This window comes from Oncorhynchus mykiss, chromosome 29 (genome assembly GCF_057628025.1).
Source record: "Oncorhynchus mykiss isolate SJ-2025 chromosome 29, ASM5762802v1, whole genome shotgun sequence".
Lineage (NCBI taxonomy): Eukaryota > Metazoa > Chordata > Actinopteri > Salmoniformes > Salmonidae > Oncorhynchus > Oncorhynchus mykiss.
Window position 1 is genome coordinate 2704965 of NC_143050.1, and position 22536 is coordinate 2727500.

The 22536-nt window shown below is 42.7% G+C and overlaps 1 protein-coding gene across 2 annotated transcripts in view; it reads left to right on the forward strand.

Moving 5' to 3' along the window:
- The first annotated feature begins 67 nt into the window (after positions 1–67).
- Positions 68–22536, forward strand: part of proser1 (proline and serine rich 1) — a 27502-nt gene continuing 5033 nt past the window's right edge. Inside the window, exons 1-10 of one of the 2 annotated variants that reach the window (XM_036967251.2) lie at positions 68–643; positions 1591–1656; positions 1850–1918; positions 5256–5350; positions 8203–8296; positions 9057–9167; positions 12923–13012; positions 13411–13489; positions 16298–16390; positions 19745–21020. In XM_036967251.2, coding sequence (XP_036823146.1) covers positions 599–643; positions 1591–1656; positions 1850–1918; positions 5256–5350; positions 8203–8296; positions 9057–9167; positions 12923–13012; positions 13411–13489; positions 16298–16390; positions 19745–21020 — 2018 coding nt within the window. In that variant the 5' untranslated portion in view covers positions 68–598. The remainder of the gene's footprint in view (positions 644–1590; positions 1657–1849; positions 1919–5255; positions 5351–8202; positions 8297–9056; positions 9168–12922; positions 13013–13410; positions 13490–16297; positions 16391–19744; positions 21021–22536) is intronic. The other variant, XM_036967252.2, reaches the window with a different exon arrangement.

Below are 22536 nucleotides of genomic sequence, written 5' to 3' on the forward strand. Positions count from 1 at the left end.
CACTTCAAACAAAAAATATTTGTTCTGAGAAAGTGATCTATTGAGTCATGTTTTTGAATGGGGTCCTAACAAAGGAAGTTGTCGCAGCGGTGTTAGCGGCTTAGTTTATTGTGGTTGTTATGTACAGTTCAAAATATGTCGATAAACTAAATGTACATACGATAGACGTTGTCAAACGCTTCAGTAAGGATAAAATTCATTGATATATTCATTTTTCCATAGAGTAATTTGACCCTTTCTGCTCTGGGCTAACAAACAGCAGATGTAAGCTAACATTAGCCAAGCTGTCAAGTAGCCAGTTTAACACAGCACTTTCTTGCTAGCTAACTAGCTAGCAATAGATTTTAAACGAGGACAACAAAGAAAACGTCGTAAATACTGTGCCGTTTGTGAATATACTTTGTCTTAAAGTCACATTATGAAGTGTATAGCTCTATTTTAATAGTAAGCTACCAGTAGTTTGTCCGTTTTTAGATTATGTCAGTGATATTGATTGTACTGTAACGTTAGTCCACTGACTCGAGCTAGACAGCCAGGTGGCTATTTAATCAAGGAGTTATTAACACTGAGAATCCGAGATCGTGTTATCCGATCAAACATGGATAAAAAATCATTCGACATCGTCTTAGACGAAATCAGGAAGGTAAGTTTGGTTCAGTTAACCCAAGTGGCTAATAAAAATTATTTAACACCTAAACGACATTGTCAGCTGAATGAGAATCTGAGTTTACACGACTCACGAGACTGAATATGGCAATTATACTTTAATAAGCCGAGGAAGCAGCCATTCAACTTGTCATTTTCAAGCTTGATACCGTTAAAATACGTTAGGTACTTACCAAATAATTTTTCGATGAGCAACTGCAGTCTTTACTTATGTAAATTAATTACGTACTAACAAAAAAGGTGTAAAAAAGAAAAAATGCCTTGTCTGAAAGGTATTATTTACCTATTCTGCACCTCCTGCAATAAATAGTCGTGGAATTAAAATACAGTAAATAAAGCCTAGCCTATCTAGAAATATACAAACGCTGTAAAAACGTGCCCTATATTGTCTAGTTAATCTAGTTACATAAAATATTATTGCATTCTATGAACCGCGGGTGAAACGACAGATTGGTATGAAGTTCATACACTGTTGTAGGTGATCAAATCAATGGCCTTTCCTGCTGCTGGATCAGCCAACCAACGTGCGTGACAGTAATCAGTGATTTTTATTGGAGGTACAGAAAAGGATTTGGTCATGTACACTTGTTCAAAACAATACTTAAATTCTTTCCAGGCATTTTGTCCGGTTACATGTAACTTTTTATTTCAAATGTTTTTGTTGGTACATAATGATGATAGAAACGCCATTCTTTGTTAAGTACCAAAAGTATTTTGACATTATTACGCTTGAAAAGCTGGTAAATGGCAAGTTGACTGGCTTCAAGGAGAATTGCCATATTCAACACCTGTAAACCCAGATTCTGGTTCACGGCTCAGCTATCTGGCTATGGAGAGCATAGCAGACGTTATCCACACCACTGACTGATTAATGTACACTAGGAGTCATTTCCAATGGTTTTTACTGGGCTTCTCTCTCTGCAGTGCGTGCTAACAGATCAGCGGATTAAGGCGATAGAGCAGGTGCACGGGTACTTCTCCAGCGAGCAGGTACAGTAGCTAGCAAACAGAGAAGGTTGATGAATGACAGCCAGTCACAGAGACATGCTAACCCCCTCTCCCTCCAGGTAATAGACATGCTAACCCCCCCCCCCCCCTCTCCCTCCAGGTAATAGACATGCTAACCCCATCTCCCTCCAGGTGGTAGACATGCTAACCCCCCCCCCCCCCCCTTTCCCTCCAGGTAATGGACATGCTGAAGTACTTCTCCTGGGCAGATCCTCAGATCAAAGCTGTCAAAGCTCTTCAACATGTGAGTGACAACAACAACAGCCAACTCTGATAATGTTTTGTGTATTACTCTGTAAACAGTAGATAGACGGTGCATTCGGAAAGTATTCAGACCCCTTGACCTTTTTTCACATTTTGTTACGTTACAGCCTTATTCTAAATGGATGAAATAAAACATTTTCCTCATCAATCTACACACAATACCCCATGATGACATCACAATACCCCACAATGACATCACAATATCCCATAATGACATCACAGTACCCCATAATGACATCACAATACCACATAATGACATCACAATATCCCATAATGACATCACAGTACCCCATAATGACATCACAATACCCCATAATGACATCACAGTACCCCACAGTGAGAAAGTGAAAACAGGTTTTTAATGCATTTTTACAAAAAGCAGCTATGAAGTTGAAGGAATTGTCTGTAGCGCTCCGAGACAGGATTGTGTTGAGGCACAGATCTGAGGAAGTGTACCAAAACATTTCTGCAGCATTGAAGGTCCCCAAGAACACAGTGGCCTCCGTCACTCTTAAATGGAAGAAGTTTGGAACCACCAAGACTCTTCCTAGAGATGTCCGAACTGAGCAACGTCTCTGGAGAGACCTGAAAATAATAGCTGTGCAGCAACACTCCCCATTAAACCTGATAGAGCTTGAGAGGCTCTGCAGAGAAGAATGGGAGAAACTCCCCAAATACAGGTGTGCCAAGCATGTAGCATCAGACCCAAGAAGACTTGAGGCTGTAATGACTGCCAATGGTGCTTCAACAAAGTACTGAGTAAAGTGTCTGAATACTTATGTAAATATGAATTTTCAGTTTTTAAATTTTTTTTTAAATAAAAATTAATATATACACTTGCAAAAATGTCTAAAAACCTGTTTTTGCTTTTTAGGGTATTGTGTATAGATAGATGACAGGAAAAAAACTATTTAATCCATTTTAGAGTAAGGCTGTAACGTAACAAAATGTGGAAAAAGTCAAGGGGTCTGAATACTTTCCTAAAGCGCTGAACAAAATGATTATTATAAATTATTATAAATGATTATTATAAATTATTATTATAAATTATTATTATAAATTATTATAAATTCTTATTATATAAATTCTTATTATAAATGATTATTATAAATTATTATTATAAATTATTATAAATTATTATTATATAAATTATTATTATAAATGATTATATAAATGATTATATAAATTATTGTTATAAATTATTATTATAAATTATTATTATAAATTATTATATAAATGATTATTATATAAATTATTATTATAAATTATTATATACATTATTATAATAAATTATTATATAAATTACACAATTAAATGGTACAATGTTTGAAGTTGGTTGCAGACAGGCCATGTTGGTTGCAGACAGGCCATGTGTAGTCGATGTGATTTATAGGAGATTTATTTTTATCGGGATATTTTCTACCTGCAGGCTGCAATGTTTTTATTTGTTGGCTTCATGTTGGCTATTTTTACATAATTGACAATCAAACTTTCTTTTTATGTTTGTATCATTTGCATTTAGATTTGGATAGAATTTTGATCAACAGGACAATGATTTTGAGACACGAAGACATTTCTTAGAAATGAAATGAAACTGTTTCTCACGAAAATGTGCATATGGAAACCATAACTGACATACAGATTGGTAGAAATGGTAAGATAAATTGGCATTCTGCGAAAGCCGTCAGGAGCTGGAGGAGAATAGTTGGCGCCCTCTTGAGGCATTTGTCCTATCTCATCAAATCGTAAGCTTAAAGCATCAGACGAGCTCAATGCATATAGTTGATTTTATTAAACACATAGGGTGTGTCTATAAATGGAAAAATACACGTTTTAAAATGTTCACCAATCGATTAGTCGAAAGAACAGTCGATTTTCGGTAGACCAAGATCATTTTTAGTTGGGGACAGCCCTAATAAATACATTTCTTAGAAGGTTCTTAGAAATCGATCTTCAGTCGTTGGATATTCTGTTTAGAGTTGGTATTGGCACGGTTTAAACCTGTTCACTATGGCAGACTGTCAGTGTTCCTCTAAACTTGAGCACTATGGCAGACTCTGTCAGTCATCCTCTAAACCTGAGCACTATGGCAGACTTGTCAGTCATCTTCTAAACCTGAGCACTATGGCAGACTCTTGTCAGTCATCCTCTAAACCTGAGCACTATGGCAGACTTGTCAGTCATCTCTACACCTGAGCACTATGGCAGACTTGTCAGTCATCCTCTAAACCTGAGCACTATGGCAGACTGTCAGTGTTCCTCTAAACTTGAGTACTATGGCAGACTTGTCAGTCATCCTCTAAACCTGAACACTATGGCAGACTCTGTCAGTCATCCTCTAAACCTGAGCACTATGGCAGACTCTTGTCAGTCATCCTCTAAACCTGAGCACTATGGCAGACTTGTCAGTCATCCTCTACACCTGAGCACTATGGCAGACTTGTCAGTCATCCTCTAAACCTGAGCACTATGGCAGACTGTCAGTGTTCCTCTAAACTTGAGCACTATGGCAGACTCTTGTTAGTCATCCTCTAAACCTGAGCACTATGGCAGACTCTTGTTAGTCATCCTCTAAACCTGAGCACTATGGCAGACTCTGTCAGTCATCCTCTAAACCTGAGCACTATGGCAGACTCTGTCAGTCATCCTCTAAACCTGAGCACTATGGCAGACTCTTGTCAGTCATCCTCTAAACCTGAGCACTATGGCAGACTTGTCAGTCATCCTCTAAACCTGAGCACTATGGCAGACTGTCAGTGTTCCTCTAAACTTGAGCACTATGGCAGACTTGTCAGTCATCCTCTAAACCTGAGCACTATGGCAGACTTGTCAGTCATCCTCTAAACCTGAGCACTATGGCAGACTCTGTCAGTCATCCTCTAACTTCTTGAAAACCGTTAATTCACTGAAGCGTGGCAATTCCTCTACTTCTACACACAAGCAACAAAGATCTCTAAACTAGAGATGGACATGTGACATCCTGAATTTTATGGGGGGGGGGGGGGGGGGGGGATATCCACATAGTCACAAAAAAGAAAGAAAAAAAAAGTTTTTAAAATAATAATAAAATGCTTGACTCTCTTGACCAATCAGAATGTTGCAACAGCACATGGCAGACGTAACCAGTGGACATGCTGCTTTTTAAAATGTAATTTTGGGCATGAAAAGCAACGGTGTAAGACAAGGCGGTCTGAAAATGGGTAGATAATTACTGAGATCACTACTATCCCCACCCTTTTTGTGACTATGTGGCTATTTAGCTAAATACTGGCCTGCATGTTTTGATTAAACTTTGACTCTTCGTGTGTTTCTTCCAGAAAATGGTTGCCATCCCCACTACCAAAGTGGCCAACATCCTCAACTGTTTTACCTTCTCTAAGGACCGACTGGTGGTTCTGGAACTCATAGCTCTGTGAGTAACTCTACTTTACACACACACACACACACACACACACACACACACACAACAGAGTTTCCTTTTGGAAAATGTGATGCCAGACATTTTAGAAATTTACCGGACCCATATGCATTGGGTGTGTAACCTGATTAGGGAGTCCACCCACTAACCTGATTAGGGAGTCCACCCACTAACCTGATTAGGGCATCCACCCACTAACCTGATTAGGGCCTCCACCCACTAACCTGATTAGGGCCTCCACCCACTAACCTGATTAGGGCCTCCGCCCACTAACCTGATTAGGGCGTCCACCCACTAACCTGATTAGGGCGTCCACCCAATAACCTGATTAGGGCGTCCACCCACTAACCTGATTAGGGCGTCCACCCACTAACCTGATTAGGGCGTCCACCCACTAACCTGATTAGGGCGTCCACCCACTAACCAGATTAGGGCGTCCACCCACTAACCAGATTAGGGCGTCCACCCACTAACCAGATTAGGGCGTCCACCCACTAACCTGATTAGGGCGTCCACCCACTAACCTGATTAGGGCGTCCACCCACTAACCTGATTAGGGCGTCCACCCACTGTGCTCAGAATGACCGAAATCACATTTTACATTATGTTAATTAATATTAACAGAACAGTTAGATTATGGTAATTCATATTAACAGAACAGTTAGATTATGGTATTTCATATTAACAGAACAGTTAGATTATGGTAATTCATATTAACAGAACAGTTAGATTATGGTAATTCATATGAACAGAACAGTTAGATTATGGTAATTCATATTAACAGAACTGTTAGATTATGGTAATTCATATGAACAGAACAGTTAGATTATGGTAATTAATATGAACAGAACAGTTAGATTATGGTAATTCATATGAACAGAACAGTTAGATTATGGTAATTCATATTAACAGAACAGTTAGATTATGGTCATTCATATTAACAGAACAGTTAGATTATGGTCATTCATATTAACAGAACAGTTAGATTATGGTAATTCATATTAACAGAACAGTTAGATTATGGTAATTCATATTAACAGAACAGTTAGATTATGGTAATTCATATGAACAGAACAGTTAGATTATGGTAATTCATATTAACAGAACAGTTAGATTATGGTAATTCATATGAACAGAACAGTTAGATTATGGTAATTCATATGAACAGAACATTTAGATTATGGTAATTCATATTAACAGAACAGTTAGATTATGGTCATTCATATTAACAGAACAGTTAGATTATGGTAATTCATATTAACAGAACAGTTAGATTATGGTAATTCATATTAACAGAACAGTTAGATTATGGTAATTCATATTAACAGAACAGTTAGATTATGGTAATTCATATGAACAGAACAGTTAGATTATGGTAATTCATATTAACAGAACAGTTAGATTATGGTCATTCATATGAACAGAACAGTTAGATTATGGTAATTCATATGAACAGAACATTTAGATTATGGTAATTCATATTAACAGAACAGTTAGATTATGGTCATTCATATTAACAGAACAGTTAGATTATGGTAATTCATATTAACAGAACAGTTAGATTATGGTAATTCATATGAACAGAACAGTTAGATTATGGTAATTCATATTAACAGAACAGTTAGATTATGGTCATTCATATTAACAGAACATTTAGATTATGGTAATTCATATGAACAGAACATTTAGATTATGGTCATTCATATGAACAGAACATTTAGATTATGGTAATTCATATGAACAGAACATTTAGATTATGGTAATTCATAATATTAACCGTGTGTTCAGTGACAGTATTACCGAACAGAAATATAAATGCAACATGCAACAATTACAAAGGTTTTTTTGAAACCGATATAGTCTCTGTATCTGTGTACGTGTGATAAATAAGATACATAACGAAGATACTGTACACACGCACCAACTTAGTTCCACTAAATTTAGCTAATTAACCTATAGACCGATAACACATGTATTCATTGAATAGGCTAAAAAAGCATTATTTAGAAATAAATAAATATATATAATATATACTTTTTCTGACAGTTTGCCGGCTCCAATTTTATTTATCAACAAAAAAGTTATAACTTTTACCAGCGAACGTAAACCCTGACACACACACACACACACACACACATGTTATGTTATTCTATCCTCGTGGGGACCAAAACATTTATTTCCATTCAAAATCCTATTTTTCATAACCTTAACCCGAACCCTAAATCTAACCACTAACCCCTCACCCTAACCCTAATTGTAACCCCTAAGCTTAAAGTAGCCTTTTTCCCCCATGGGTACTTGGGAATTGTCCCCACAAGGGTGAATGTCATTTGTTGTACTATCCTTGTGGGGGCTTTGAGGGGATTTAGGGCCCCACAAGTATAGAAGAACCAACCAACACACGTATATTCCAGATCCTCATACTGAATGTGTTCTAGATCCTCATACTGTATGTGTTCTAGATCCTCATACTGTATGTGTTCTAGATCCTCATACTGAATGTGTTCTAGATCCTCATACTGTATGTGTTCTGAGTAACTCTACATCTGGGCTGTATTCATTAGTAGACACTGTAGCAAAAACATTCTGCAACAGAAAAACAAAAACAAGCATTTCTTATTGAACTAGTTCTGATTTGCTTCCGTGATTTCGTTACTAGTGAATAGGCCTAAACCTTACTTGATATAGGAAGGCTGGGACATCCTTGAATTGCTTGCGCTTGAATGTGCTAATGACTTAAAATCTAATCAGTTGATGGATCACAACAGCTACTCGATTAGTTAGTTGATTGATTGGCAGATTGATTGGTTAATTAACAACCCCGGTGGGTTGTGTTCTTCTGCCAGGAACATCTCGGATGCCCAGAACTATCGTCCCGTAGAGGACCTGTTCCGTATTCACCTGTCTGAGAAGAAACGAGCCCGCAGGATCCTAGAGCAGGTAACTCACACACTGTCCTGTACTGCTCTAGCTGTGTTGTGTTGTGATCTGTTCTAGTTGTGTAATGTTATGTATTCTAGGTGTGTTATGGCACACTGTATTCTAGGTGTGTTATGGCATAATGTATTCTAGGTGTGTTATGGCACACTGTATTCTAGGTGTGTTATGTTATGTATTCTAGTTGTGTTATGTCGTAATGTATTCTAGGTGTGTTATGTTATGTATTCTAGTTGTGTTATGTCGTAATGTATTCTAGGTGTGTTATGGCACACTGTATTCTAGGTGTGTTATGTCATAATGTATTCTAGGTGTGTTATGGCACACTGTATTCTAGGTGTGTTATGTTATGTATTCTAGGTGTGTTATGTTATGTATTCTAGGTGTGTTATGTCATAATGTATTCTAGGTGTGTTATGTCATAATGTATTCTAGGTGTGTTATGTCATAATGTATTCTAGGTGTGTTATGTCATAATGTATTCTAGGTGTGTTATGTCATAATGTATTCTAGGTGTGTCATGTTATGGCGTACTGTATTCTAGGTGTGTTATGTCATAATGTATTCTAGGTGTGTTATGTCATAATGTATTCTAGGTGTGTCATGTTATGTCATAATGTATTCTAGGTGTGTCATGTTATGGCGTACTGTATTCTAGGTGTGTTATGTCATGTATTCTAGGTGTGTTATGTCATGTATTCTAGGTGTGTTATGTCATGTATTCTAGGTGTGTTATGTCATGTTACATCGTAATGTATTCTAGGTGTGTAAGGTGGGCTGCAAGGCTCCAGTAGCCATGATCTCTTCATGTGGGATGATCCCAGGGAACCCTTACCCTAAAGGCAAGCCCAGCCAGACCACTGGCACCTTCCCTGTAAGTAATATAACCTAACGTGTGTGTGTGTGTGTGTGTGTGTGTGTGTGTGTGTGTGCATCTATACTGAACAAAAATATGAAAGCGACATGCAGTGCTGGTTCCATGTTTCATGGGCTGAAATAAAGGATCCCAGAAATGTTCCATACACACAAAATGCTTTTTTTTTCTCTTAACGTTATTTACATCCCTGTTTGTGAGCATTTCTCCTTTGCCAAAGCTGATTAAACAGCATGATCATTACACAGGTGCACCTTGTGCTGGGGACACACAAAAAAAGGCCACTCTAAAATGTGCTGTAGTGTCACACAACACAATGCAACAGATGTCTCAAGTTTTGAGGGAGCGTGCAGTTGCCATGCTGACTGCAGGAATGTCCACCAGAGCTGTTGCCAGATAATTTAATGTTCAATTCTCTACCATAAGCCACCGTTGTTTTAGAGAACTTGGCAGTACGCCTTCAAGACTGTTGGAAAAGCATTCCTCTTGAAGCTGGTTGAGAGAATGCCAAGAGTGCAAAGCTGTCATCAAGGCAAGCATTTCTTATTGAACTAGTTCTGATTGCTTCCGTGATTTCGTTACTAGTGAATAGGCCTAAACCCTACTCGATATCGGAAGGCTGGGACATCCTTGAATGTGCTAATGACTAAATCTAATCAGTTGATGGATCATATCAGCTACTTGGTTAGTTAGTATATTTAATCATCTAAAATCTAAAATATATTTTGATTTGTTTAACACTTTTTTGGTTACTACATGATTCCATATGTGTTATTGAGATTTTTAATGTTGATGTCATCACTATTACTCTACAATGTAGGTAATAGTCCAAATGAAGAAAAGCCCTGGAATGACTAGGTAATAGTCAACATGAAGAAAAGCCCTGGAATGACTAGATAATAGTCAACATGAAGAAAAGCCCTGGAATGACTAGATAATAGTCAACATGAAGAAAAGCCCTGGAATGACTAGATAATAGACAACATGAAGAAAAGCCCTGGAATGACTAGATAATAGTCAACATGAAGAAAAGCCCTGGAATGACTAGATAATAGACAACATGAAGAAAAGCCCTGGAATGACTAGATAATAGTCAACATGAAGAAAAGCCCTGGAATGACTAGATAATAGACAACATGAAGAAAAGCCCTGGAATGACTAGATAATAGTCAACATGAAGAAAAGCCCTGGAATGACTAGATAATAGACAACATGAAGAAAAGCCCTGGAATGACTAGATAATAGTCAACATGAAGAAAAGCCCTGGAATGACTAGGTAATAGTCAACATGAAGAAAAGCCCTAGAATGACTAGGTAATAGTCAACATGAAGAAAAGCCCTGGAATGACTAGATAATAGTCAACATGAAGAAAAGCCCTGGAATGACTAGGTAATAGTCAACATGAAGAAAAGCCCTGGAATGACTAGATAATAGTCAACATGAAGAAAAGCCCTGGAATGACTAGATAATAGTCAACATGAAGAAAAGCCCTGGAATGACTAGATAATAGTCAACATTATTATTACATTATTATGCAACAGTGCAACTTGGAAATAGAAATAGCCCAAAAAATCTGCAATCCGCGACCAGTACATTTTCGTCCTCAACATCGTTTTTTCAAAGTAGCCCAATTTTACAGAATCCTATTTTCTACGCTTCAGCTGAGCGGCTTCCACGAGCGCTGCAGATCCCCCCCCCCCCAGCTGGAAACTAGGCTTCATTGAAAATGAATGTGGCCACCGCCACACGTTGTCTGTCAGTAGACCAACTTGTAAAAAAAAAAATACTATAGTATCCTTAGTTCAACACCTAGTGTATGGAGCGATTTCAGTACCAACAGGAGTTGTATTTGAATTCTTACATTTTTTATTTCTATTAGTCTTAACCCAGTTAGACACATGTTAATCTAATGACTACCCTTGCTGGAGACTTGAAACGTAACACATCTAACACGTCTTCAGGTCTCAGTCAAACCACGCTCTGTTGATGAGTAACCTTGCTGGGCCTTAAAGACTTGGTGTAACAGACGAACATCCGTGATACTCCTCAGCCTGAAGTGTTACCACTTGCGTAATTAAAGAAGGCCTTTTTTTTAATAGCGCGATGGGTTGGATTGCTTCAGGAGGGCGGTCACGTGTGTTTGCCGAGTCAGAGGTCCTGAGTTCATGTCTCGGTATGAGCTGAATCAGGGGGGTACTCGTTAAGCAAGCAGCGTATCGTTTTTTTACCTGAACTTCCTGAACTTATACCTATAGGCTTTAGATACAGTGGGGAAGAACAAGTATTTGATACACTGCCGATTTTGCAGGTTTTCCTACTTACAAAGCATGTAGAGGTCTGTAATTTTTATCATAGGTACACTTCAACTGTGAGAGACGGAATCTAAAACAAAAATCCAGAAAATCACATTGTATGATTTTTAAGTAATTCATTTGCATTTCCCCACTGTAAGTGGGCTAACCCAGTGGGCTAACACAGTGGGCTAACACAGTGGGCTAACCCAGTGGGCTAACACAGTGGGCTAACACAGTGGGCTAACCCAGTGGGCTAACACAGTGGGCTAACACAGTGGGCTAACCCAGTGGGCTAACCCAGTGGGCTAACACAGTGGGCTAACACAGTGGGCTAACCCAGTGGGCTAACACAGTGGGCTAACCCAGTGGGCTAACACAGTGGGCTAACACAGTCTTGTAACATGCAGGAGACCTGGTTCGAACCCAGTCAGTCACAAGAGCAAGATTAAATAAGGAGTGGATTGCCTATCCTTTGACTGGGCTATTCAGCTATATTCTTATTGGGGTCAAATTGTGTGTTTTGTGACACTCCCTTCTAACGCAGCCTGTAATCTTCATCGAGGGGTACAGAAGGCACGTCCATGCTCCAGGGAGACTTAGCTTTCAGGAATTGGGTCATAATAGCTTTTAGCCAAAGCGGGTTCAAACGCTAGAGCCAAATTCATAGGGAGAAACTAAATTCAACATGCCACGTTTTGGCTTCAGAAACCGCCAGAAGCTTCTGTTGAGCACAGAGACCGTTTGATTCTATGTGTTCTCCTCCTCTACCATTCCTGGCTGGCAAAGTACCAGGATGTTGTCTCTGGTTTTGAATCAGAATTTAAAAACTGAATCTGAATGCCTATTAAAAGTTGAATATTCTGAAACGTTGATTAACTTGAAACTATAGTTTGTAAACTTGATACACAGACAATGAATGCAATATTTAACATATTGACTATTTTTAAATATTGAATTTGAATATCAGATTCAATTGAAATGGTATTTTTTAAACTGAATTTAATATTCATTCAATTCAGTTTCAAAACAGGAAATACAAGTTCAATTTGTGCAATTAAACATTCACAAATGTTAAATTCAAATTCAATATCCTAATTCAAATTCATATGTATAAAATTCAAATACAATTTCTGTTGGCACTGAAATCACTCCGTAGTAGTGACGTCGTCAAGACCCCATTGGTTTCAAAAAGTGGGGTAACGTCATTGAAAGTTTGCCGTAGGTGAGTCTGAGGCACCGTTCGGTTTCCAAAATAAAAGAGGAAGTTGTGGATCCTTACTTGATGCTCGAGGACATTTTTTTTTTTTTATGGTACTTTTCAGATGCATTTTATTTTCTGAGAAATGTGAGGAGTAAATCAACTTTGGATGGCCTAATTTTAACATTTTTTTATAAATGTCAGTACGGTATCGTCATTGAGATGACACAACAACCATTTTGTTTTCTATTTCTCCTGTCAGGGAACTCCTGCAAAGAAGGAGGGAGAGGAGACCCCTGCCAACACCGAGGGGAAAGGCATCGCAGCCCGCATCATTGGACCTTTCAAACCAGTAAGGACCAGGCTGTACTTTCATTCTCAACCACTAGGTGGAGCTCTTTATTTCAAAACAAGTCTGAAACGAGTCCAAAATGGCACCCTAATTCCCTTTTTATAGTGCATTATTTTTGACCCGGGCTCACTATGTAGGGAATATGGTACCATTTGGGAAGACACATGAATGATCACCTTTCACAAGATCCATTTACAAAATGATTGTAAAAAAATAAATTAAAAAAAAGACAAAAGTTGAATCGAACTACTCTGCTTCAGGAAGTCAGATTCATTATTTTGATTGGTCAGTGAGTCAGATTCATTATTTTGATTGGTCAGTGAGTCAGATTCATTATTTTGATTGGTCAGTGAATAATTTAGTATCATTACGTTTGTTTTTCTTCCTCTCTCCTCCAGTCTCCGTCGTCCTACAACCCTCAGCGGCCGGTACCCTACCCCATTCCCCCCTGCAGACCTCACGCCACCATCGCACCGAGTAAGACCACCTGAATACTAAACACAGACCACCTGAATACTGAACACAGACTACCTGAATACTAAACACAGACCATAACACAGACCACCTGAATACTAAACACAGACCACCTCCATTGACCGTGTGCAGTAGATCACCTGAATACTAAACACAGACCACCTCCATTGACCGTGTGCAGTAGATCACCTGAATACTAAACACAGACCACCTCCATTGATCGTGTGCAGTAGATCACCTGAATACTAAACACAGACCACCTCCATTGACCGTGTGCAGTAGATCACCTGAATACTAAACACAGACCACCTCCATTGACCGTGTGCAGTAGATCACCTGAATACTAAACACAGACCACCTCCATTGACCGTGTGCAGTAGATCACCTGAATACTAAACACAGACCACCTCCATTGACCGTGTGCAGTAGATCACCTGAATACTAAACACAGACCACCTCCATTGACCGTGTGCAGTAGATCACCTGAATACTAAACACAGACCACCTCCATTGACCGTGTGCAGTAGATCACCTGAATACTAAACACAGACCACCTCCATTGACCGTGTGCAGTAGATCACCTGAATACTAAACACAGACCACCTGAATACTAAACACAGACCACCTCCATTGACCGTGTGCAGTAGATCACCTGAATACTAAACACAGACCACCTGAATACTAAACACAGACCACCTCCATTGACCGTGTGCAGTAGATCACCTGAATACTAAACACAGACCACCTCCATTGACCGTGTGCAGTAGATCACCTGAATACTAAACACAGACCACCTCCATTGACCGTGTGCAGTAGATCACCTGAATACTAAACACAGACCACCTCCATTGACCGTGTGCAGTAGATCACCTGAATACTAAACACAGACCACCTGAATACTAAACACAGACCACCTCCATTGACCGTGTGCAGTAGATCACCTGAACACTAAACACAGACCACCTCCATTGACCGTGTGCAGTAGATCACCTGAATACTAAACACAGACCACCTCCATTGACCGTGTGCAGTAGATCACCTGAATACTAAACACAGACCACCTCCATTGACCGTGTGCAGTAGATCACCTGAATACTAAACACAGACCACCTCCATTGACCGTGTGCAGTAGATCACCTGAATACTAAACACAGACCACCTCCATTGACCGTGTGCAGTAGATCACCTGAATACTAAACACAGACCACCTCCATTGACCGTGTGCAGTAGATCACCTGAATACTAAACACAGACCACCTCCATTGACCGTGTGCAGTAGATCACCTGAATACTAAACACAGACCACCTGAATACTAAACACAGACCACCTCCATTGACCGTGTGCAGTAGATCACCTGAATACTAAACACAGACCACCTCCATTGACCGTGTGCAGTAGACCACCTGAATACTAAACACAGACCACCTCCATTGACCGTGTGCAGTAGATCACCTGAATACTAAACACAGACCACCTCCATTGACCGTGTGCAGTAGATCACCTGAATACTAAACACAGACCACCTGAATACTAAACACAGACCACCTCCATTGACCGTGTGCAGTAGATCACCTGAATACTAAACACAGACCACCTCCATTGACCGTGTGCAGTAGATCACCTGAATACTAAACACAGACCACCTGAATACTAAACACAGACCACCTCCATTGACCGTGTGCAGTAGATCACCTGAATACTAAACACAGACCACCTCCATTGACCGTGTGCAGTAGATCACCTGAATACTAAACACAGACCACCTCCATTGACCGTGTGCAGTAGATCACCTGAATACTAAACACAGACCACCTCCATTGACCGTGTGCAGTAGATCACCTGAATACTAAACACAGACCACCTCCATTGACCGTGTGCAGTAGATCACCTGAATACTAAACACAGACCACCTCCATTGACCGTGTGCAGTAGATCACCTGAATACTAAACACAGACCACCTGAATACTAAACACAGACCACCTCCATTGACCGTGTGCAGTAGATCACCTGAATACTAAACACAGACCACCTCCATTGACCGTGTGCAGTAGACCACCTGAATACTAAACACAGACCACCTCCATTGACCGTGTGCAGTAGATCACCTGAATACTAAACACAGACCACCTCCATTGACCGTGTGCAGTAGATCACCTGAATACTAAACACAGACCACCTCCATTGACCGTGTGCAGTAGATCACCTGAATACTAAACACAGACCACCTGAATACTAAACACAGACCACCTCCATTGACCGTGTGCAGTAGATCACCTGAATACTAAACACAGACCACCTGAATACTAAACACAGACCACCTCCATTGACCGTGTGCAGTAGATCACCTGAATACTAAACACAGACCACCTCCATTGACCGTGTGCAGTAGACCACCTGAATACTAAACACAGACCACCTCCATTGACCGTGTGCAGTAGATCACCTGAATACTAAACACAGACCACCTCCATTGACCGTGTGCAGTAGATCACCTGCTGGGTGTTGACCAACAATAAAAACAAATCAAATTGTCGGTGAAAAGAACAGAAAATGTGGCGAGACGTGATTGGACGACCACTCGCTGACAACGTTCCTATTGGTCTGTTCTTGCCCTTTAAACGTAGACCTCCTCACCTCGGTGCCTCTTCTGTGACAGATAACAAGAGAGATCAGGAAAGGGAAGAGAGAGTGGTATAGCGTTTTTTTTATTCTGTTCCTCTCACTATGATCTGAGTTCAGACTGCAGACTTGGCATGGTTCAGTAGGGTGTGTGTGTGTAGCAGTGTTAATGTGTTACCATGCGTCTCAGGTAGGTACAACAACGCAGGGCTGGTATCAGTGGGCGGGGTCATAACGGCCAGCGTTCTCCCCCCACCCTACAGCGCCAGCACCAAGCCCACAGGTACGACCAGGGGACTTGGGGGTGTGTGAGACAGAGAGAAAGTCTTGTCTGTCTGTGAGAATGAGCATCTCTCTTAGCTTGCTGCCTAACCTCCTGGCTTACCTGCCCTTCTCAGAGGAAGCTAGCTATCCTTGGATCTGTCTGTCTATTATCCCAATCATCTCTATGGTTACCAGCTTCACCGCCACTAAACTGTGCTAGGTAGAGTGAGAAATAACCAGCTGACACAGTGTCTGAGACCTCACCGCTCTGTTTCCTGTTTCCTGTTCTAATAGAAGGTTATTGGTTAACCAGCTGACACAGTGTCTGAGACCTCACCTCTCTGTTTCCTGTTTCCTGTTCTAATAGAAGGTTATTGGTTAAGTAGCTGACACAGTGTCTTAGACCTCACCTCTCTGTTTCCTGTTCTAATAGAAGGTTATTGGTTAACCAGTTGACACAGTGTCTTAGACCTCACCTCTCTGTTTACACATTACTCATCAGTATGCGTCCCAAATAGAACCCTATTCCCTATATAGTGCACTACTTTAGACCAGAGCCCTACGGCACCCTATTCCCTATATAGTGCACTACTTTAGACCAGAGCCCTATGGCACCCTACTCCCTATATAGTGCACTAATTTAGACCAGAGCCCCATGGTATCATGGGTCCATTTGAGAGGTATGCTTGTCTTACTGTTGACTGGTTCCTAGAGCACAACACCTCTGCTTCATCTCAGTAAGGTAAAGGTAGGTAATAAAGGTAGGGCCCTTTATTAAAGGTAGGGCCCTTTAATAAAGGTAGGGCCTTTTAAAGGTAGGGCCCTTTAATCAAGGTAGGGCCCTTTAATCAAGGTAGGGCCCTTTAATAAAGGTAGGGCCCTTTAATAAAGGTAGGGCCCTTTAATCAAGGTAGGGCCCTTTAATCAAGGTAGGGCCCTTTAATCAAGGTAGGGCCCTTTAATAAAGGTAGGGCCCTTTAAAGGTAGGGCCCTTTAATAAAGGTAGGGCCCTTTAAAGGTAGGGCCCTTTAATCAAGGTAGGGCCCTTTAAAGGTAGGGCCCTTTAATCAAGGTAGGGCCCTTTAATCAAGGTAGGGCCCTTTAATCAAGGTAGGGCCCTTTAATCAAGGTAGGGCCCTTTAAAGGTAGGGCCCTTTAATCAAGGTAGGGCCCTTTAATAAAGGTAGGGCCCTTTAAAGGTAGGGCCCTTTAATCAAGGTGGGGCCCTTTAAAATCATTTAAATTTTTTTGACAGATTCCATTTGATAGTTCAATACATTCAGTTGGTTTCCTGCTTAGTTCAATACGTCTAGTTGGTTTCCTGCTTAGTTCAATAGGTCTAGTTGGTTTCCTGCTTAGTTCAATAGGTCTAGTTGGTTTCCTGCTTAGTTCAATAGGTCTAGTTGGTTTCCTGCTTAGTTCAATAGGTCTAGTTGGTTTCCTGCTTAGTTCAATAGGTCTAGTTGGTTTCCTGCTTAGTTCAATACGTCTAGTTGGTTTCCTGCTTAGTTCAATAGGTCTAGTTGGTTTCCTGCTTAGTTCAATAGGTCTAGTTGGTTTCCTACTTAGTTCAATAGGTCTAGTTGGTTTCCTGCTTAGTTCAATAGGTCTAGTTGGTTTCCTGCTTAGTTCAATACATTCAGTTGGTTTACTGCTTAGTTCAATAGGTCTAGTTGGTTTCCTGCTTAGTTCAATAGGTCTAGTTGGTTTACTGCTTAGTTCAATAGGTCTAGTTGGTTTCCTGCTTAGTTCAATGCATTTTTAATCAAATCAAATTTATTTATAAAGCCCTTCGTACATCAGCTGATATCTCAAAGTGCTGTACAGAAACCCAGCCTAAAACCCCAAACAGCAAGCAATGCAGGTGTAGAAGCACGGTGGCTAGGAAAAACTCCCTAGAAAGGCCAGAACCTAGGAAGAAACCTAGAGAGGAACCAGGCTATGTGGGGTGGCCAGTCCTCTTCTGGCTGTGCCGGGTGGAGAGTATAACAGAATATGGCCAAGATGTTCAAATGTTCATAGATGACCAGCATGGTCAAATAATAATAATCACAGTAGTTGTCGAGGGTGCAACAGGTCAGCACCTCAGGAGTAAATGTCAGTTGGCTTTTCATAGCCGATCATTAAGAGTATCTCTATCGCTCCTGCTGTCTCTAGAGAGTTGAAAACAGCAGGTCTGGGACAGGTAGCACGTCCTGTGAACAGGTTCCATAGCCGCAGGCAGAACAGTTGAAACTGGAGCAGCAGCACGGCCAGGTGGACTGGGGACAGCAAGGAGTCATCAGGCCAGGTAGTGCTGAGGCATGGTCCTCGGGCTCAGGTCCTCCGAGAGAGAGAAAGAAAGAGAGAATTAGAGAGAGCATACTTAAATTCACACAGGACACCGGATAAGACAGGAGAAGTACTCCAGATATAACAAACTGACCCTAGCGCCCCGACACAAACTACTGCAGCATAAATACTGGAGGCTGAGACAGGAGGGGTCAGGAGACACTGTGGCCCCATCCGATGATACCCCCGGACAGAGCCAAACAGGAAGGATATAACCCCACCCACTTTGCCAAAGCACAGCCCCCACACCACTAGAGGGATATCTTCAACCACCAACTTACCATCCTGAGACAAGGCCTCAATTCATTTTTTTTTTGGTCTGGATTCTGTGATTCAGTCCTCGTTCTCCACAAGGCGTATTTTATAGGGCCCTATAAAAAAATAGAGGTCCCAAATGTCTCCCTATTCCCTATATAGTGAATTACTTCTGACTAGGGTCTCACGTCACTGTCCCCTGCGGTTCTGGCTTGCTGAAGGGGGGTTGCTAGGCTACGGTTGCTAGCGTTCTGGCTTGCTGGCTGAAGGGGGGTTGCTAGGCTACGGTTGCTAGCGTTCTGGCTTGCTGGCTGAAGGGGGGTTGCTAGGCTACGGTTGCTAGCGTTCTGGCTTGCTGGCTGAAGGGGGGTTGCTAGGCTACGGTTGCTAGCGTTCTGGCTTGCTGGCTGAAGGGGAGTTGCTAGGCTACGGTTGCTAGCGTTCTGGCTTGCTGGCTGAAGGGGGGTTGCTAGGCTACGATTGCTAGTGTTCTGGCTTGCTTGCTGCTTGCTCACACTCTCTCTCTCACTTTTAATGCACAATAAATATAGGTAAAAGAAAATGGAACATGATAGCCTACTGTTAGGAGTTGTCTTCTAGCCTGGTCCCAGATCTGTTTGTGTTGTCTTGCCGACTCCAATTGCTGTCATTGTCAAACACATCTGGGACCAGGCTAGTTGTCTTGTTTCCTGAAATCCATACCACGGAGTGGAATGTTGGCACAAAAACAAATATCTGGTACCAGGCTAACTGTGTTATTAATCTGGATGTCTTACTCTGTTTCCAGGCTACGCCAGACCTGCCAATCAACAACAGCACCCTGTCACAGGTGTCAACTCCACAGCCCTCCCATCTCCCCTCGGCTCCCCCACAGTCCCTCCCGTGCCCTCCCCCTCTCACCCCACTCCCACCACCCCCATCACCCCTGTGTTCCCTGGTAAGGTCCCCTCCCAGAACCCTCTAGCCCCCTCTCCCTCCCCCGCCCCCTCTCCCTCCGTCATCAAAGGGGGTCCCCTCCCATCCGGTTCCCCCCATCTGCCCCCCACCACCCCCTCCGTCATTAAGGCCCACACCCCCTCAGCTACCCCCTGTGGCACCCCCGGTCCCCACCACCCAGGGGCGTTCTCCCCCTCTCCCTTCCATGCCGGTGCCTCTCGGTCAGACACCCCTACCCCAAGGACCCCCCTCCCTGACCCTCTCCCTCAGGGTACCTCCATGGGCCTTCCGCAGTATAACCCCCAGACAGGCCCTGCCTTCCCTGGCCTGCCCGCATACCAGACCACCCCGTCTGGGTCGGTGATCCGCAGCTATCCTCCCTCCTCTTCCTCGGCCCCCAGCCCCAAGCCCTCCCCAGCCCTGTCCGGCCAGGCCCAAGCATCCTTCTACAGCGAGCAGCACCGCGGCCCACTGGCTAGAACAGGAGGGGGGACAGGCAGTGGCAGTAACAGCCCAGTCCCCTCTGCCTTTAAAGGCCCTTCACGTGCGGGGACTCCCTCCCTCAGCTCTCTGGTGATGCCTGGCGGATCAGCGGCCTTAGCGCGCTCCCTGGGTCTGTCCCACCCCTCTTCTTCTCCCCAGGGCTCCCTACCCAGCCCTGCTGCTATGGCCAGCCTCCAGGCCCTCTCCTCCAGCCCGGCTCCCCCTCACTACCCCGGCCTCTCCCCCTTCCCCTCCTCCCTGTCCTCCTCTTCACCCTTCCCTCCATCCTCCTCTCTGTCCTCCATGACCCCTACCTCCCACCCCCAGACCTCCATGGCCTACCCAGGCCTGTCTCACAGCGTAGCCACAAGTGGAGCCTCTCCCTTTGGGATGGGTCTGACCACCACCCCATCTATCTTCCCGGGGTTGGTTCCAGGGCCCAGTCCAGGGGGGTTCTCAGGATTTGGAGGTTCAGGAGGACCTGGGGCGGGGAGCCCCGTCCTGTCTTCCTTCATGGGTGCCGGGGTGTCCGTAGCAACCGTAGCCCCTCTCCATTCGGCGGCGTCCGTGGCAGCAGGAGTCCCGTCCTCCTCTCCCGTTCTACCTGGCTTTGCCTCTGCCTTCAGCTCCAACTTCCAGCCTGGGTGAGAGAGAGAGAGGGAGAGAGAGAGAGAGTGAGTGAGAGAGAGAGACAGAGAGAGAGAGAGAGAGAGAGAGAGAGAGAGAGAGAGAGAGAGAGAGAGAGACAGAGAGTGAGAGACTGAGAGACTGAGAGTGAGAGACAGAGAGTGAGAGCGAGAGAGAGAGAGAGTGAGAGAGAGAGAATCATGCAGTATGTATGATTGCCTGTCTGCCTGCATCCCTAAGCATGCATGCCAGTTTGTACGTACGTCAGCATTGTAACCGATTAAAAAATGTGATTTACATTTTCTAGATGAATACAGTTGGAGAATGTGATGACATTTTCTAGATGAATACATTTGGAGAATGTGAAAAATGAAAATGTCCCTTGCTGCTATAGATAAAACCTTCATCTCAAAACTCTGGTCCAACTCTGGTCATTCCAAAATCATGGGCATTAATACGGAGTTGGTCCCCCCCCTTTGCCGCTATAACAGCCTCCACTCTTCTGGGAAGGCTTTCCACTAGATGTAGGAACATTGCTGCTATAACAGCCTCCACTCTTCTGGGAAGGTTTTCCACTAGATGTTGGAACATTGCTGCTATAACAGCCTCCACTCTTCTGGGAAGGCTTTCCACTAGATGTTGGAACATTGTAGCTATAACAGCCTCCACTCTTCTGGGAAGGCTTTCCACTAGATGTTGGAACATTGCTGCTATAACAGCCTCCACTCTTCTGGGAAGGCTTTCCACTAGATATTGAAACATTGCTGCTGGGACTTGCTTCCATTCAGCCACAAGAGCATTAGTGAGGTCAGGCACTGATGTTGGGCGATTAGTCCTCACTCACAGTCAGCGTTCCAATTAATCCCAAAGGTGTTCGATGGGGTTGAGGTCAGGCCTCGTAGCAGGCCAGTCAAGTTCTTCCATATCGACAAACTATTTCTGTATGGACCTCTCTTTGTGCACGGGGGCATTGTCATGCTGAAACAGGAAAGGACCTTCCCCAAACTGTTGCCATAAAGTTGGAAGCACAGAATCATCTAGAATGTCATTGTATGTTGTAGCGTTAAGATTTCCCTTCACTGGAACTAAGGGGCCCGAACCATGAAAAACAGCCCCAGACCATTATTCCTCCTCCACCAAACTTTACAGTGGACACTATGCATTCGAGCAGGTAGCGTTCTCCTGGCATCCGCCAAACCCAGATTTGTCTGCCAGGTGGTGAAGCGTGGTTCATCACTCACTTAGGCTTGTGTGCGGCTGCTCGGCCATGGAAACTCATTTCATGAACCTCCCTACAATCAGTTATTGTGTGGATGGGTCAGCCTGTAGTACTGTATCAGTAGATGGGTCAGTCTGTAGTACTGTATCAGTAGATGGGTCAGTCTGTAGTACTGTATCAGTAAATGGGTCAGCCTGTAGTACTGTATCAGTAGATGGGTCAGCCTGTAGTACTGTATCAGTAGATGGATCAGTCTGTAGTACTGTATCAGTAAATGGGTCAGCCTGTAGTACTGTATCAGTAGATGGGTCAGC